The 16,872-nt window shown below is 39.8% G+C and overlaps 1 protein-coding gene across 1 annotated transcript; it reads right to left on the bottom strand.

The window, feature by feature from the left end:
* LOC109824714 (pentatricopeptide repeat-containing protein At5g08510) lies at positions 7,115–9,223 on the bottom strand. The gene is made up of 2 exons (XM_020391357.1): positions 8,267–9,223; positions 7,115–7,778 (listed from the first exon to the last, which is right to left on the bottom strand). The coding sequence occupies exons 1-2, from the start codon at positions 9,194–9,196 to the stop codon at positions 7,185–7,187; spliced, it is 1,524 nt and encodes a 507-aa protein (XP_020246946.1). The 5' UTR covers positions 9,197–9,223; the 3' UTR covers positions 7,115–7,184.

Genomic DNA, 16,872 nt, shown 5'->3' with positions numbered 1-16,872 from the left:
TCTCCTTGAGAAACTGCCTAAAACGGTGCCTAATTTATAATAAAACAACAATCCCAAACAAAGGAGGATTCCCAACAATAGGAGGATTCCTAAAAAACTAGAGTCTCGACAGCAAAACCCTTGCACCATGGGTGTGCAGAGGGTGTGATGCAGGACAGATTCTGCCACACCTGCACCATGGGTGTGGGCAGAGGGTCGTGGTGGCAGGACAGATTCTACCACACCCATGGCAGACACCACACCAGGGTGTGGTGGAGTCTGTTTTGGGTTATTCTTCACATTTTTCACAATTCCTTCGCCGTTTTCACAATTCTCCACCTCGGCGAAGTGTTCCCAACACTGAGCCGACACCAACATGAGCACCAATGTGTCGTCTCTCTAAACTCGGCTGCACCAATGTGGTTGCCTACGTACCCCCTCTCCCAAGGGATCAAGCCGCCCGTAGTTCATCCAAATGGCCGTCAACGGCCTCAACAATCACGAATGTGCAATAAGTTTCGACAATGATCAAACTTGTTGCTCGGAACCATCTTAGTGAGCATATCCGCCGGATTATCCTTTGTGTGGGCTTTCACAATCTCCACATCGCTATTTTCAAGAACATCCCGAACGAAGTGATAACGAACGTCAATGTGCTTCGTCCTCGCATGAAAAACCTGATTCTTCGCCAAATATATAGCACTCATACTATCACAATGAATAGTGACGGATCGCTGCGATATACCAAGTTCTTCCAAAAGTCCTCGAAGCCAAATAGCCTCCTTCACAGCCTCCGTAACCGCCATATACTCTGCCTCCGTCGTAGACAAAGTCACCGTAGATTATAAGGTGCATATCCAACACACCGGCGTACGGGTCAAAGTAAACACATATCCCGTAGTAGACCGACGTTTATCCAAATCCCCGGCATAATCCGAATCAACATATCCAATGCATAATTGCCCACCTGTAGTGTCCCGCTCATAAACCAAACCAACATTGAGCGTACCTCGAATATACCTCAAAATCCATCTCACGGCGTCCCAATGACCCACTCCTGGATCGTGCATGTATCTCGACACCATGCTCACCGCCTGTGACAAATCCGGCCTCGTACATACCATCGCGTACATCAAGCTCCCAACTGCGCTCGCATATGGAGTCTTCGACATCAACTCACGGTCTTCAACTGACTTCGGTGAAAGGCCAGCTAAAAGTTTCAAATGGGCTCCCAACGGTACACCAACTGGCTTCGTATCCATGCTAACATGGAATCGATGTAGAACCTTCTTCAAATAAGCCACCTGTGTCAAACAAATCCTGCCATTCTTCTTGTCTCTGCCGATCTCCATCCCTAAAATGCGCTTCGCCTCGCCCAAGTCCTTCATCTCAAACTCATTCGAAAGCTGAACTTTCAACTCATCTATAGCTGACCTGGAACTAGAGGCAACCAACATGTCATCGACATAAAGCAACAAATAAATATACGCACCTCCTCTCAACTTGCGAAAATACACGCAAGGATCAAACTGGCTCCGAGTGTACGAATGACCAAGCATAAAACCATCGAATCGCCTATACCACTGTCGAGGAGACTGTTTCAAACCGTATAGCGATTTCTTTAACCTGCAAACCAACTTATCTTTCCCTGCAGCTCGGAATCCCAATGGCTGAGTCATATATATTTCTTCATCAAGATCACCATGAAGAAACGTCGTCTTCACATCCAACTGATCTAACTCCAAACCATACTGTGCCACCAAAGCTAGCAAAATCCAAATCGAAGAGTGCTTCACCACCGGAGAGAAAACCTCATTGTAATCAATACCTTCCTCCTGTGCAGAGCCCTTCGCAACCAACCTAGCCTTGAATCTCACTGGAGTGCCATCAATGCCCTCCTTCTTCGTGTATACCCACTTACACCCAATCGCCTTCCGCCCCTTTGGAAGCTCAACAAGCTCCCATGTATCGTTCTTATGAAGGGACTCCATCTCCTCCTGCATAGCCACCTGCCACGAATCAGCCTCCGAACTCTGCTCGGCCTCTCTGAATGTAGTAGGCACCATCTCATCGATACTCTCCACCGGAAGTGCATATACAACTGTGTCGGCATACCGTACTGGCACCCGTATGTCTCTCCTCTGTCTTCGTGCCGTAATAGAATCCTGAACCTGAGCCGTCGGTCCCTGATCCCGTATGTCTCTCCTCTGTCTTCGTGCCGTAATAGAATCCTGAACCTGAGCCGTCGGTCCCTGATCCTTCTCATGAGTACCCATATCCTTCGCATCACCGTCGTGCTCGCCTGGCATCACCTCAGTCGGCACTCTAATGGATACTGCACTATCTGGACTCTGTGGAGCTGCATCAATCTCCACCACCTGCGAAATCTCCTCTGTCGGGTCGCTCTCCACCTGATGAGAGCTGGGAAGCTTCAAGATAGAAGCCTCATCGAATGTGACGTCCCTACTCACACCACGCTTGAATCCTATAAATATGGTCTTCCTAGCTCGAGGTTCCAACTTATCAGTTCTAACATGATAATATGCAGGGCAACCAAATACCTTAAGCTAGTCATAGTCATGTGCTGTCTCTCCCGACCACATCTCCATAGGGGTCTTCCCCTCAATCGCAGATGAAGGCAGCCTATTAATGAGGTGCCTCGCATGAGAAAGTGCCTCAGCCCAAAAGATCTTCTCCAAACCACTATGCGCCAATAAACATCAAATCTTCTCCAGCAAAGACCGATTCAATCTCTCCGCCACCCCATTCTGCTGCGGTGTATGACTAACTGTGAAGTGCCTCTCTATGCCCTCGTCTCGACATAGCTGCAGAAAGGGGTCTGAGGTATACTCGCCGCCGTTGTCGGATCGCAACGTCTTGATCTTTCTCCCAGTCTGCAGTTCCAATCTCTTCTTCCACTCCACAAACAAATCTAGGACTTCACTCTTATGCTTCATGGTGTACACCCAACATCGCCTAGAATAGTCATCAACGAACGTGACGAACCAATGTCGACCACCAAGTGATGCCTGTAGGCATATAAAATTGCTTATAGGTCCCTTAGCTCAGCTCGGCATAAACCGACGAACCAACGAGGCGACGAGATCGACGAATCGCATCAAGCGACGGAATGCATCCATACCAAGATGACAATGGAATCAATAACAAAGAAAGCAACGAATTTTCCCGCGAACAATGCCGTCTTGGTGGGACCCCAAACATCTGTATGCACGTAGTCCAAGATGCCCCTCGTCCTATAAATGGTCGTCCCGAACTTCACCTTTGTCTTCTTGCCAAGAACACAGTGCTCACAGAACTCAATCTTTTCACTCTTGGCTCCCTTCAATAGCCCCTGCTTGCACAAAGCCTGCAGTGACTTCTCTCCTATGTGCCCTAACCTGTAATGCCAAAGTCTGCTCATGTCCGCCTCTGAAATAGCCAAAGCAACCTGGCCAATCTCGGTGCTCCCCTTCAGATAGTATAAATTATGACTGCGGACTCCCTTCATCACCACCAAAGATCCCTTAGTAACCTTCGCTACAGCATCCTCAAAGGTCACCCTGAATCCCTTTGCCTCCAAAGCCCCAACTGAGATAAGATTCTTCTTAAGTTGAGGAACGAATCTCACCTCCTTCAACTCACGGACTACTCCATCGTGCATCCGAATCCTCACAGTACCTATCCCACAAACGTCACAGGATTGATCATTTCTCATGACAACAACACCCCCGTCGAGTCTCTCAAATGATGAGAACCAATCTCGCCTAGGAGTCACATGATAAGTAGCGCCAGAATCAAGCATCCACTCTGATGCATTCAAATGGTTCTCCTCTGGAGTAATCAAAAGAGAAAAGCTCGAATCATCGGAATCATCGCCTTTCGCAACATTCACCTCATTGGCCTTCGGGCCCTTATTCTTGCTATTCTCCTTTTCTTTGACTTTCGGGCAGTCTCTCTTCCAATGTCCCTGCTCTTTGCAGAATGCACATTGATTCTTTCCAAGCTGGTGACGACCTCTTGACTTTGACCTCCCTCTATTTCCACCTTTTTGATATGAGCTTCTACCTCTCGTCGACAAGGCCTCTCCTGAAGTACTAGCGCGGGAAGTCTCCTTATCCTTCCTCCTCAAATCATAGTTCGTCAATGCGTTAGTCACTTCACTATAAGTGATAGAAGATCTACCGTTCAACAACATAAGCACGAAGGTATCATACTCCTCATCTGGTAAGGAGCCCAAAAGAATAATATCCTTGTACTCATCTGTGATCTTCACATCCACGTTCGCCAAGTCTGACAACAACTTAGTGTAGTTGTTCACATGAGCCGCAAGCGAGGTGCCTCTGGACATCTGAAATCTGAATAATCTTCGCAGCAAGTTCAACCTGTTCTCAACACTCTTCGTGAGATACTTGTTGTTGAAAATCTCCCACATCTTCATTGCAGACGTCACCCCAATCACATCGTATTTCAGCTCCTGTTCCAAACAGGACCTGATCACCCCTCAAGCATTTCGATTCATCTTTTCCCATATCGCCTCTTCATATTTAGGTGGCCTCACATCGATCATGATGGTCTCCTCCAGATTTTGAGCATTGAGCGCATCTTGTACGTCGCTCATCCACAAACCAAAATTGATCTTGCCGTCATATTTCACTACACTAATCTTAGTATTCTGAAAACCCACTTGAACTGTGCCTGTCATCTTGCTGCTTTCACCAACTTTTTCACCCACAATCACAATTTCCAAATTATAAGGAAAGATTCAAACTTTGAAAGGAATAAGAAATTACCCAACTGAACCCTAGATTGGATTCCAAATAGAACTCCTAACCACACAAGGAAAGCGAGATCTTCAACGGTAACTTCAAACCCTAACTCCACCAAAGCCTAGAACTCCAAGAACCAAGCTTCCAACTGAATCTTCCTCCACCTAATCCAAAACCCTAGATCTGAAATCTGAGCTCTGATACCACTTGTCGCGTGCCTATGCGGAAGCGTTGCACGCACACACAACGAACTTGAGATCACGGAAGAAGAAAGCCACACACTTGCACAAATCAAGCCAATTACGACAAATCAAACCAAACACAGAGATATACGTGGTTCGGCAACTTGCCTACGTCCATGGGGAGAGGATGGGGAGATTTCACTATATGGAGGAGAAATACAACGAGTTACAACTCACAAAATCACTCAAATATAACTCTAACCAAAGCTCTCAACTCCCTCACAATATCTCCCTCTCAAAGTGCTCAAAACAATGCTAATTCTCTCCTTTTTTTCTCCTTGAGAAACCCTAAAAACGTGGTCCTATTTATAATAAAACACAATCCCAAACAAAGGAGGATTCCCAAACAAATGATGATTCTAAAAAACGAGTCTGCCACACCCTGCACCATGGGTGTGGCAGAGGGTGTGGTGCAGGACAGATTCTACCACACCCATGGCAGACACCACACCAGGGTGTGGTGGAGTCTGTTTTGGGTTATTCTTCACGTTTTACACAATTCCTTCGCCGTTTTCACAGTATTTTGTTGGGGAGAATAGGTTCCGCTTTGTATTTGTTCACTCCATCTGTTGAATTGATTTTCGAACTTGTGGTGTTATTTTTGCTAACCCAGGCAATGCAGATGAGAAACTAAAAGCTGGGATATTGAAAGTTATAAGACAGTTCAAACTGGTAATTCTCAACGAAACTTTCGAAATGAAAGTGAAAATTTCCAGACTCATTCTGCAGGTTCTGAGTGCTTAGGCCCCCATATATATTTGTTGGTTTGCATTTTCCTGCATCATGGACATCATAAATGCAATCTTCATCATTCACTTTCCTACTTACGAATTGTATCTTAAGCAGATTTTTTGGAAACTTTAGACTGAAAGTAAAGAGAATTAAATTTGCTGCAGGATAGTATAGGTCCACACCTATTTGCCTTTTACACTAATTATGCGGTATGGATATGCTACGTTATGGGGCTGTGATGTATTCCTATTATTTGTTTCACCAAACTGCAGACTTCATCACTTACCCAGAATCAGAGGAGAACTTGCCTGCCACAAAGTACATCAGGCACCCCACTCTAGCTGAAGTTGTCTTTGAGGGTGCTTATTTAATGGCGATATCTAATTTTATTTAATTTTTGTCAATGACAGGTAATGGAAAAAACCATTGCAACTTACTCATTCTGTCCATATTGGAAGCGATAAAAGGATGCAAGCTGACAAGCTCTTGCTAGCTAATGCGATGGCCTGCGAGAATACCGCTAGTGAAAATGATGGAGAAAGGGAAGAAGGGTCGCCTTCTTTTGTAATAGTTTGCTAATAGCAGGTGTAAGCGTTTGCAAAAATTGTATATCTGATACATTTGTTCTGTTTTCGGCTCCTGTTGATGTGTCATGATGTTTGTGAGGTGCGACGAGAGGCTTTACTTAGTTGAGTGAAGAAGCAACTCTGTGTTTTTGTTGAATCATGTCTTGTTTCAATTTCTAGAAGCTGTAAAAAAAATTATCCCCTGATGTCTTAAAACTATGTCTGCATCACAGAGATGGTGGCCATCTGAATGTGAACAACGTTATGTTTTAAATTCTTTGAGGCTTGACGGATTGGTCTTATTGCTTGCTGCTAAAAGTTAGAAGCAAAGATGATTATCTTCTAATATGTATGCTCAACCACTTCTTTATACGTTTGACATTGCTTTTTCATTTTATACTAAACAATGCTTGAGCATGAAAACAACATGCAACAGTCAACACTAAGAGAGGGAAAAAAGTATATCAAAAGAAAATAGTAAATATTATCATCTTTTGAGCATATTGAGGTGAATAATCTTTTTCAAGTTACACTTACTCATGCTTAAATTAATAGAATAAACTAATTAGAAAGAGAAATAATAGGGGTTAGGAATAAGAAAGGGAAAAATATCTCCGGTGCCATTAATTTCAGGTGGGAATATCTTGAAGATCTTCAAGTTCTCCAACTCAGAGCATTATAGAGAAAATATTTTACACTCTTTTCTCCTTTCTCAATGATGGTATTCGCACGAAACCAATCATATGCAAAAATAATTTTTGATCATAAACAAGACCATAAACATCACGTCGCCGTTTGAGAACTCCGATGATTCTCAGAGCACAAGTTAGAATTTGACTCCCCATTGCCGATACATTGCCTTAGCTTGAATCCCTTTCAACGACACCTAGTCATAGCTCTCAATCTCCACAATCCAAGTTGAACTCATCATCAACTTGCCTTCGCATGATAAACATCAACTCACTCAACAACAAATAAATATCCCTATACTCTGGATGTGATTTATCCTCCACAAGAAACTTATGCATGATCCCGTCTAACTCAATAATGCTATAACCAGCTGCCTTCTTCTGTTGCTTACCCCTCATCAGTCTCCAAGCTTCAGCAACAGAATTCCACTTCCCTGATGAAGCGTATATATTCGAAAGAATCACATGGTTCCCTGTATTCCATGGCTCAAGCTTGAAGAGAAACTCAGCTGCTATTTCTGCCAACTTGATTTCTCCATGGAAACTGCAAGCTCCAAGCAGAGCTCCCCATATGACTGAGTCCGGTTCCATTGGCATTGTTTTGATGAGGTTATATGCTTCGTTTAAAAGTCCAGCGCGTCCTAAGAGATCGACCATGCAACCATAGTGTTCGAGTTTGGGTGTTATTGAGAAGTCCTTTTCCATTGATTTGAAGAAGTTCTGTCCTTGGTGTACGAGTCCTCCGTGAGTGCATGCTAGAAGAACGCCGACGAATGTGATATCGTCAGGTGTGAATCCTCTTGCCTGTTGTTGAATGCAAATGTGATCAATTATAGGAAGAATGAACTGATTCGACTAGAGAGAAATTAAAATAACAGACACAACAAATTTTATGATTTGTCGATGCATGGCAATTTTATTCATCAACGTTGTCAAAATAGGGCAACATGCGGATAGACCCCCTGCAATATCGCTATTCTAAACTTACTACGCATCTAATTTTATTTTTGCAGGTAGACCCCTTGGTTGAACTTCTTTACTCTCTTACCATCAGAGATTTTTTTTTGTAATTTTTTTATTTGAAAAAGAGAAATTTACCTTTTGACAAATAGAGCTCCTCCTGCAGGTTATAGAGTCAGACAGCCCTTACTCACAGGTTTTATCTTTAAAAATAAAACTAGAGGGATAGTATATTCAAAATATCGACATTACGGGGTTTCTATCTGCAATATACCCTATTTGATTTGTAGTTACAGCTATAAGAGATTGAAGACAACATACAGCTAACATACTCTCATCTCATCGAAGAGCTCTAGTGCCTCTCCCGCCCTCCCATGCACTGCCAACCCCATAATCATCGAATTCCACGTGCACAAATTCCTCCTCCCACTCCTCCCCATTTCCTCAAACACCCTCCTCGCCCTCTCGATACTCCCGCACTTGCCATACATCTCCACAAGCGCATTCCTCACAAACACATTCTCAATCAACCCCTCCCTCCTCGCATACTCATCAACACTCATCCCCAAACCCAGTGCCCCCACATTCGCACAAGCCGGGAGCACGCTCGCCACCGTCACCGCATTCGGCATCACCTCCCCTTCCTCCCTCCACATTTTCAAAAACACCTCCACCGCCTCCAGATATAGCCCATTCTGCGCATATCCTGAAACCATCGTCGTCCACGAAACAACATTCCTTGTCGGCATCGCATCAAACAAATCCCGGGCGATGCCCATATTACCATTTCTCGCGTACCCGCCAATGAGCGAGTTCCACGAGGCGGTGTCCCGCTGGGGGATTTCATCGAAGAGGTTGTGGGCATGTTGGAGGAGACCGGTTTTGGAGTACATGTCAATGATTGAGGTGGCGACAAACGGGTCTAAGGGGAAACCGAGTTTGATGAGGTGGGCATGGAGGGATTGGCCAGCGAGGGGACGGAGGAAGGAGGCGCAGGCAGAGAAGAGGAAGGTGAAGGAGTGGAGGTTTGGGGAGGGGATTTGGGTGAAGAGGGAGAGGGCTTGGGAGAAGGGGCCATGGCGGGAGTAGGATTGGAGGAGCTTGTTGAAGGGGAAAGAGGAGGTGGAGGGGGAGTTGAGGAGGAGAGAGTGGGAGTAAGAGAGGTTTGGAGGGTGGAGGTTGAGGAGTTTTTGAATGAGGAGTTGGAGGGAGAGTGTGCCTTGGCGGAGGGTGTGTGCGTGGATTTGCTTGATTTGGTTCATTACAAAAAGAGGTTAGTGGTTTTCAATTATAAATCTTTGGAATTGGTTCAACACAAAATTATTTAGCTAATAGTCCCTCAGATCTTCAATAATTCCATGTCAGTCACTTAAATCTTTGGAATTGGTCATAAGTCCCTCAAATCATGTGACACCACATGTATATAAATGTATATATTTAGACTTTCTTACGCCCCTTCTTACGAAAATAACGGAGAACAGCCTAAAGAAACAGGAGCGACAAAAAACACCTTGAAATTTTTTAAATTAAAAACACACTACAAATGCCTCAAAAATTTTGAAATTTGCAATAAATACCCCAAAAAGTTTAAAATTTTATAAAAAAATTCCCTCAAAATTAGAAACTAATGAGAAACATTCTGAAATTTCCAAAATGTACAAAGCACACAGTAAATCTGGAAAATTAGAAGTAGCCCACGAAAATTTTTGATACTAACAAAAAGCACACTAGTAGAAAAAACATCCTAAAAATTTTGAACTTTAAAAAACAGCCAAATATTTAAAACTTAAAAATAGCACACTGAAAATAGGGAAATTTACAAGCAGCCTTTGAAGAATCTGAAACTTTGCAAAAAAAACTCCGAAAGTTTCAAAAATTTTAGATAAAACCCTCATAAATTTGAAATTTATGAAAAATAACTCACAAATTTAAAAACGTACGTAAAGCATAATAAAACTCTAGAAATTACAAGCATTCACAAATTTTGATATACAAAAAATGAGAAACTTTCAAAAAGTACAAAAAAAGATTACCTCTAAAATTCAAAATTACAAAAAAAACCCTAACATTTTGATGGAGATGCTTGTATAATTCACCATTTCTAGTGTGCTTCATGTAAGTTCTTAAATTTTTGGGGCATTTTTATAAATTTCTAATTTAGTGAGAATGTTTTTTGTAATTTTAAAACTTACAGTGTTTTTTTTGCAAAGTTTTAGATTTTCTAGAGGCTACTTGTAATTTCCTTATTTCCAATGTGCTATTTACAAGGTTTAACTTTGTAGGGTTTTTTTTGTAAACTTCAAAATTTTGTGAACGTTTTTTGTAAATTTGAAGTGTCCATATGTACCTTTGTAAATGTCAAAATTTTCTTGGAATGCTTCAAATTTCTAGATTCGAGTGTCATATGTTTTGAAACATATATGGTGTTTTGAAGCTTTCATGATTTTTTTTTTGGTATTCTTAGCGTATTTATTATAAATTTTCAAGGTGTGTCTATAAATTCGAAATATTGTTGGTGTTTCTGGTAATTTTCCATTTTTCAACTTGTTGTTTTTAACTTTAAAATTTTTAGGGAAAAATGTTTCTGGGCCCCAAAAAATTAAAACAGATGTGTCCCAGCCCCCTCTTGTTTTTCCCTTGTGTTTCAGCCCTTTCACAATCTCCCAGAATTTTTTTTCCGAAATTACCCTTCCCCTCTTCTTCTTCTTCTCCTCTGCCTCCTCTCCCCTCCCTTTTTCTTCTTCTCCTCCTCTTCTTCTCCAGACCCTTGCCCACACCCCCCACCCGTCCTCCCTTCCCCCCTCCCCGGGCCCCGTCCCCGACCTCCTCCGCCTCCTCCGTCAATATCCCTCTGCTTAATTGATTTGGGAAGACCTTCGATTGGTCTTTGAAGCCCAACCTGATGGAGATTGCTTGCACACAAGGTACAATCTTTATTAATTGAGCTTGAGTTGGAGTTTTTGAATTTGATTGGGTTTTTAAGTTCATTGTATTGGATTTTGGGCTTCCTTGTTCGATTTGTGATTAAATTGAGTGTTTTGATGTTGAATTATGTCAATGTATTGAGGATTTAATGTGGATCTGTTCTTTATCTTGATTTCTTGCAAGCAGATGCCTGGTGAGATTTCTTGCACACAAGGTGTTTGATATAATGCATTGGTGAGAAGAAATGGTTTTATTGGAGAGAATGGCTCAATCTCAGGCGTGTGTTATAATTTGATGGAATTAAACAAGATTTGAGACTGATAAAAAAATCTATGCAGGTGAAAACCCAGAGATGATTAGTTGTTCAGAATAATAGTTTTGATTTGTCTTAGTGAGTGCATTTTGTGGTGAAAGAGGAATGGACAGTTGAAGTTTAATTTTGATAAGGGAATGCTCTATGAAGGAGTGCATGAAGATAGAATGGTGAAGCTTCTTCAGATTGCATTGAAGTGCATATACAAATCTACCGATGCTCGACCAACTATGAGCCAAGTTGCCGAGATGATACATTCATTGAAGGAAGAAGAGGATAGGTCTGTTGTGTCTGAAATTGATTCAAGAGATGCTTAAAATTGGGGAGTCTGTTTTTATAATGTCCTGAAATTTATGTATATGTTCCGTTTGACTATTATTATTTGCTAGTGTATATGTGTTGGTCACATATGAGGAGGTGGAAAACATTGTTTATTTGTTACACTGATGACATAGGTGATATTAGTCCAAATGGTGCTTTCAAACTCAAATTTAATAAATGAGGATGTCTATTTCTTGTTGATTTCTTGTTTCATGGTCTCCTTGACATTAGAAATTAAATAGATTCTTGTCACATATTTTCATTAATGGAATGTGGTAGAGACACTAATTGCATTATTTCAAATAATGATGGGTCATCTCTGTGTTGCTAGTCCAAATGGCACTTTCAAGTTGAAATTTGACAAAACCTAGCACTGATTTGCATGAAGTGTGTACTCATATCATGTTAAGTTTCAACTAACCATGTTAACGTTCATCATAACATGCTAAATTTCAGCTGAACAAGTTAACTTTCATCATAATATGTTAACATTTACTATTACATGTTAATTTTCATCATAAGATATTGAATTAAAGCTATAATAGTTACATGTTAAGATTATTGAGTTCTTGTATATCTTTGGCAGAAAAACTAGTAGAAAAACAAAAGGGAAAAATAAAAACAGGAGAAAGAAAGGGGAAAATGTTAACTATAATAGTTCTATGTTGACTTTTGGCAGAACGTGTTAACTTTCATCCTAGTATGTTAACTAAGTCAACATACTAGGATTAAATTTGAGCTTGAAAGCACCATTTGGACTAATATCACCTATGTCATCAGTGTAACAAATAAACAATGTTTTCCACCTCCTCATATGTGACCAACACATATACACTAGCAAATGATAATAGTCAAACGGAACATATACATAAATTCCAGGACATTATAAAAACAAACTCCCCAATTTTAAGCATCTCTTGAATCAATTTCAGACACAACAGATCTATCATCTTCTTCCTTCAATGAATGTATCATCTCGGCAACTTGACTCATAGTTGGTCGAGCATCGGCAGATTTGTATATGCACTTTAATGCAATCTGAAGAAGCTTCACCATTCTATCTTCTTCAGATTGGTAGAATGGTGAAGCTTATATATAATGAGATTTAATAGTGTATTGTAACTTGAAGATTATGTACATGATTTGTATATATTATTATGTACACAATAACCTCAAGATTATGTACATATTATGTATCATAATATTCAGGTTTTGATAAACATAATTTATATATAATCTTCAGTTTATTATGCACATCAAGTTCTATTTGAATGAAGTTGTACATATTCACATGACAGCCATAATACATTTCACATACAATCGTAACAAATTACACCAAAATTGATCACTAAATAGACACAATACATTTCATTAAATTTTAATCTAAGTACAACCAAACCATAAGAACACATATCAACTAAACAATGAAACATAACACGTTACAAGCAATTCTGGATGCAACATAAAGATCATCAGTACAACAATCTTAGAATTGAGTAGTAGTCACTGGAGGATGCTTCGACATTCCACAACCATAAAAATTATAACACACGTTTGAGATTGAACCATTCTTTCCAATAAAACCATTTCTTCTCACCGAGATATTATATCAAACACCTTGTGTGCAAGCAATCCCCATCAGTTTGGGCTTCAAAGACCAATCAAATATCTTTCCAAATCGAGCCAATATCCCTCTTCATCCCAAATCATCTCATATTCACAATCCTCGTCATCCTTCTCTTTAGATGAAACTACCAAGTTCCTTCCAATCGATTTGATATAATTCATGCATTCGCTCAACCATGTTAAATCAATTAAGGAAGAAAAAATTTACCTGGTGATCAGCGGAATTCGAGGCCATCCCTTGGGCTGGTTGTGCTGGAGCTCCTGAATTCTCCATGAACAAACTGTCGAACAACTGAAGTTTTCCAATTAAATTGTTTCAGAACAAAGTCACGTACCCTGAAATCATTCCTTCATGAAGTGCAATAGGTTTCTGCAGTTCGGGCAAAAGAGCAAACTCTCAAAGTCAGGCTCCAGCTTCATCAATTTTTTATGCATATATACATATCTAGGCAAATCTAATCCATTTTCACAACTGCAAAGCTACAATTTGCTGGAGACCCCTTAGGAACCTCTGATATTTGGACTTTACATGAAAATAATAAAGATAAAAGGGAAAAATGTTTCTGGGTCCCTCTGATATCTGGAGAAGAAGAAGAAGAGGAGAGAAGAGAGAAGGGAGAGGAGCAGTTAGCGGAGATGAGGAGAGAAGAGAGAGGGGAGAGGAGGCGCAGGAGAAAAAGAAGAAGAATAGAGGGGAGAGGAGGCGGAGGAGAAGATGAAGAAGAAGAGGGGAAGGGTAATTTCGGGAAAAAAATTTCTGGGAGAGTGTGAAAGGGCTGAAACACAAGGGAAAAACAAGGGGGGTCTGGAACACATCTCTTTTAATTTTTTTGGGGCCCAGAAACATTTTTCCCAAATTTTTAAGGTATTTTTCATAATTTTTATTTTTGAGTGTGCTTTAATAAATTTCAAATTTTTAAGATGTTTTTTGTAAATTTTAAAATCATCAGGATGCTTGTTTTAATTTCCATATATTTCCATTTGTCGTTTATAAATTCCAAAATCCTAGGATGTTTTTTGTAGTTTTTGAAAAGTTAGGGCGTTTTCTGCAAATTTAAAAAGGTGTTTTTGCAATTTCATACTCTATGGGTGCTTTTTGTAATTTTTGATACTTTTAGGGCAATTTTGTAATTTGCATACTTGTAGGGACTGGTTATACGTTTCCAAATCTTCATTGAGTTTTTTGTAATTTTTATTTTTGAGGGTGTTTTTTCTAGTTTTAGTTTTTTGTTTTTTTTGTAATTATTCAGCTTTTTTAGTGTGTTTTTTGTAAGTGTTCTGAATTTTTCAAGGTGTCTATTTGCAGTTTCTAGTTTAGTTTTAAATTTTTTAGGGTCTGATCAAGTATTTATTTTGTTTACTTTAATATATTTCTAACCCTGTTCAATAATTGTTTTTTAAATAACCCAACCTACATTATCAAATCAGCAGATACGATCGTATCTCACTAAAATTTCCTACTTTTAAAAGATTATTTTAGTTTACTAATTATCTAAATTTTGGAGAAAAAATTATCAACGCAACTTGCTAGCTTGACGTTTAATAGAATAATGATTTAACTAGTTATCGTTGTAGAAAAGTAAAATAATAAAACAATTTTTTATTTTTTTTCTTCCTTTGTCACCATAAATACCTTTTTTTTATTACTGAGATCTAATAATTCTCAGATTAGAAAACAAAGTATTTTTCTGAAATTTCTTCTTCTTCTTCTTTCCTTTTTTTTAGGGAAAAATGTATCTAGGCCCCAAAAGTAGAAAGTTCATGTGACCCGTCCCCTTGTATTCTGACTCATGTGTATAAGCCCTAAATACATACTATATTTGTGTTAAGGCCCCAAAGTATCGGACCCTAAGAAAAGCCCAACAAAAGTTACAAATTTACCCTTTGATTTGATTGAGCTTGGTAACTGCGTCCATCCCTTTAACCTCATCTCTCTCTCTCTCTCTCTCTCTCTCTCTCTCTCTCTCTCTCTCTCCCCCCTCTATCTCTCAACTTCTCCTTCTCTCTTACTTCCGTCATGGCCACTAAAAATGATCAGACTCTGGGGAGATCGTGGAAGACGAAGGCGAGGACGGTGGTCATGGAGTCGAAGGTCGGTGAGTCATCTTGGAAACAGCTCGTGAATGCGGGTTCAATGACAAACACGGAACATGGTCCGGTGGGACTCGCGAGCTGACGGAGCCCGGAGCTTTGGTCCGATGCATCGTTGTTCTCCCCTTTCTAAGTTACGGAATATCTTTACCCAAATCAATGTCTTAATCAAGATAGTGCTCTTGTTTTCTTGTAATTTATGAAGGGAATCGATATTGGGTTTTTGTAGTTTTTCTCTTTCATTTAATTGAAATGGGATCTCCTTGGATTCTTGAACAGCGGTTTGGGTTTTCCTTTAATGCCTTTTTCTTGTGTGATTTGGTGATTGACAGAGTTCTGTATAAGAGATTAACAGCAGAAATTTTCAAAATCTCACATTGAATCTTCAGGCATATCGACATTTAGCTAAAAATTAAAGACAATGTGATTAAAAGTCGACTAAAGAATCTAAGAACCTGTGAATTTGAAAGGGGGGACAAGGAAAATTAGAACTATGAATGTTACTTCTAAGGGCTGTCATGTTAGTTCTAAGGGCTGGAATGTTAGTTCTAAGGGCTGAACTGTTAGTTCTAAAGGCTGGACTGTTAGTTCTAAGGACTGGACTGTTAGTTCTACCAGCTTTCATGTTAGTTCTGTCATTTCTTACGTTAGTTCTACCCATTTTCATGATAGTTCTGTTATCTCCTACGTTAGTTCTATTCGCTGTCATGTTAGTTCTGTCCGTTCTACCTTCTTTATGAGAACATTATAAACAACAATATCAGGATGAACACCATTTTTAAGCATCATTCTATAAAGTTCACAAGCAATCGACCAAACTGCAGTATGCTACGGCATCTGGCATAAATCCCCTCTTTAGTATTTGAAAGAAAATTATTGCTGCTTCCTTCAACATTCATTGCACAGTCATTCCCTTGAGAAGGATGGTGAAAGTAACTATATCATGTATGAGCTTGTGTACTCCCAATTGTCTATAGATTTTATGTTGGTGAAAGTAACTATATGAATTAGAAATAGAACTAACATGAAGTGAGTTACAATCAACATAAAAAGAGTTAGAACTAACAAAGAGCACAAGAGCCTAAAACTAACATGAATTAGAACTAGAACTAACATGCAGTCAAGAGCCTAAAACTAACATGAATTAGAACTAGAACTAACATGCAGTGGGTTAGAACTAACATGAATTAGAACTAGAACTAACATGCAGTGGGTTAGAACTAACATGAATTAGAACTAGAACTAACATGCAGTGGGTTAGAATTAACATGAATTAGAACTAGAACTAACATGCAGTGGGTTAGAACTAACATGAATTAGAACTAGAACTAACATGCAGTGGGTTAGACAAAGAACGAGTTAGAACTAACATGAATTAGAACTAGAACTAACATGAAGTGAGTTAGAACTAATAAAAAGCAAGTTAGAACTAACTTTAAGTGAGTTAGAACTAACAAAGAGCAAGTTAAAACTAACAAAGAGCAAATTAGAACTAACAAAGAGCAAGTTAGAACTAACTTTAATTGAGTTAGAACTAACTTTAATTGAGTTAGAACTAACAAAGAGCAAGTTGGAACCAACATAAAATTAGTTAGAACTAACAAAGAGCCTAAGAGGCCCAAGGCCCAAGGCCCAATCAAAGACTTTTAAATATATATTATA

Source organism: Asparagus officinalis, chromosome 1 (assembly GCF_001876935.1).
Source record: "Asparagus officinalis chromosome 1, Aspof.V1, whole genome shotgun sequence".
In the NCBI taxonomy this organism is placed as follows: Eukaryota; Viridiplantae; Streptophyta; class Magnoliopsida; order Asparagales; family Asparagaceae; genus Asparagus; species Asparagus officinalis.
This window is presented reverse-complemented; position numbering and strand designations above follow the sequence as displayed.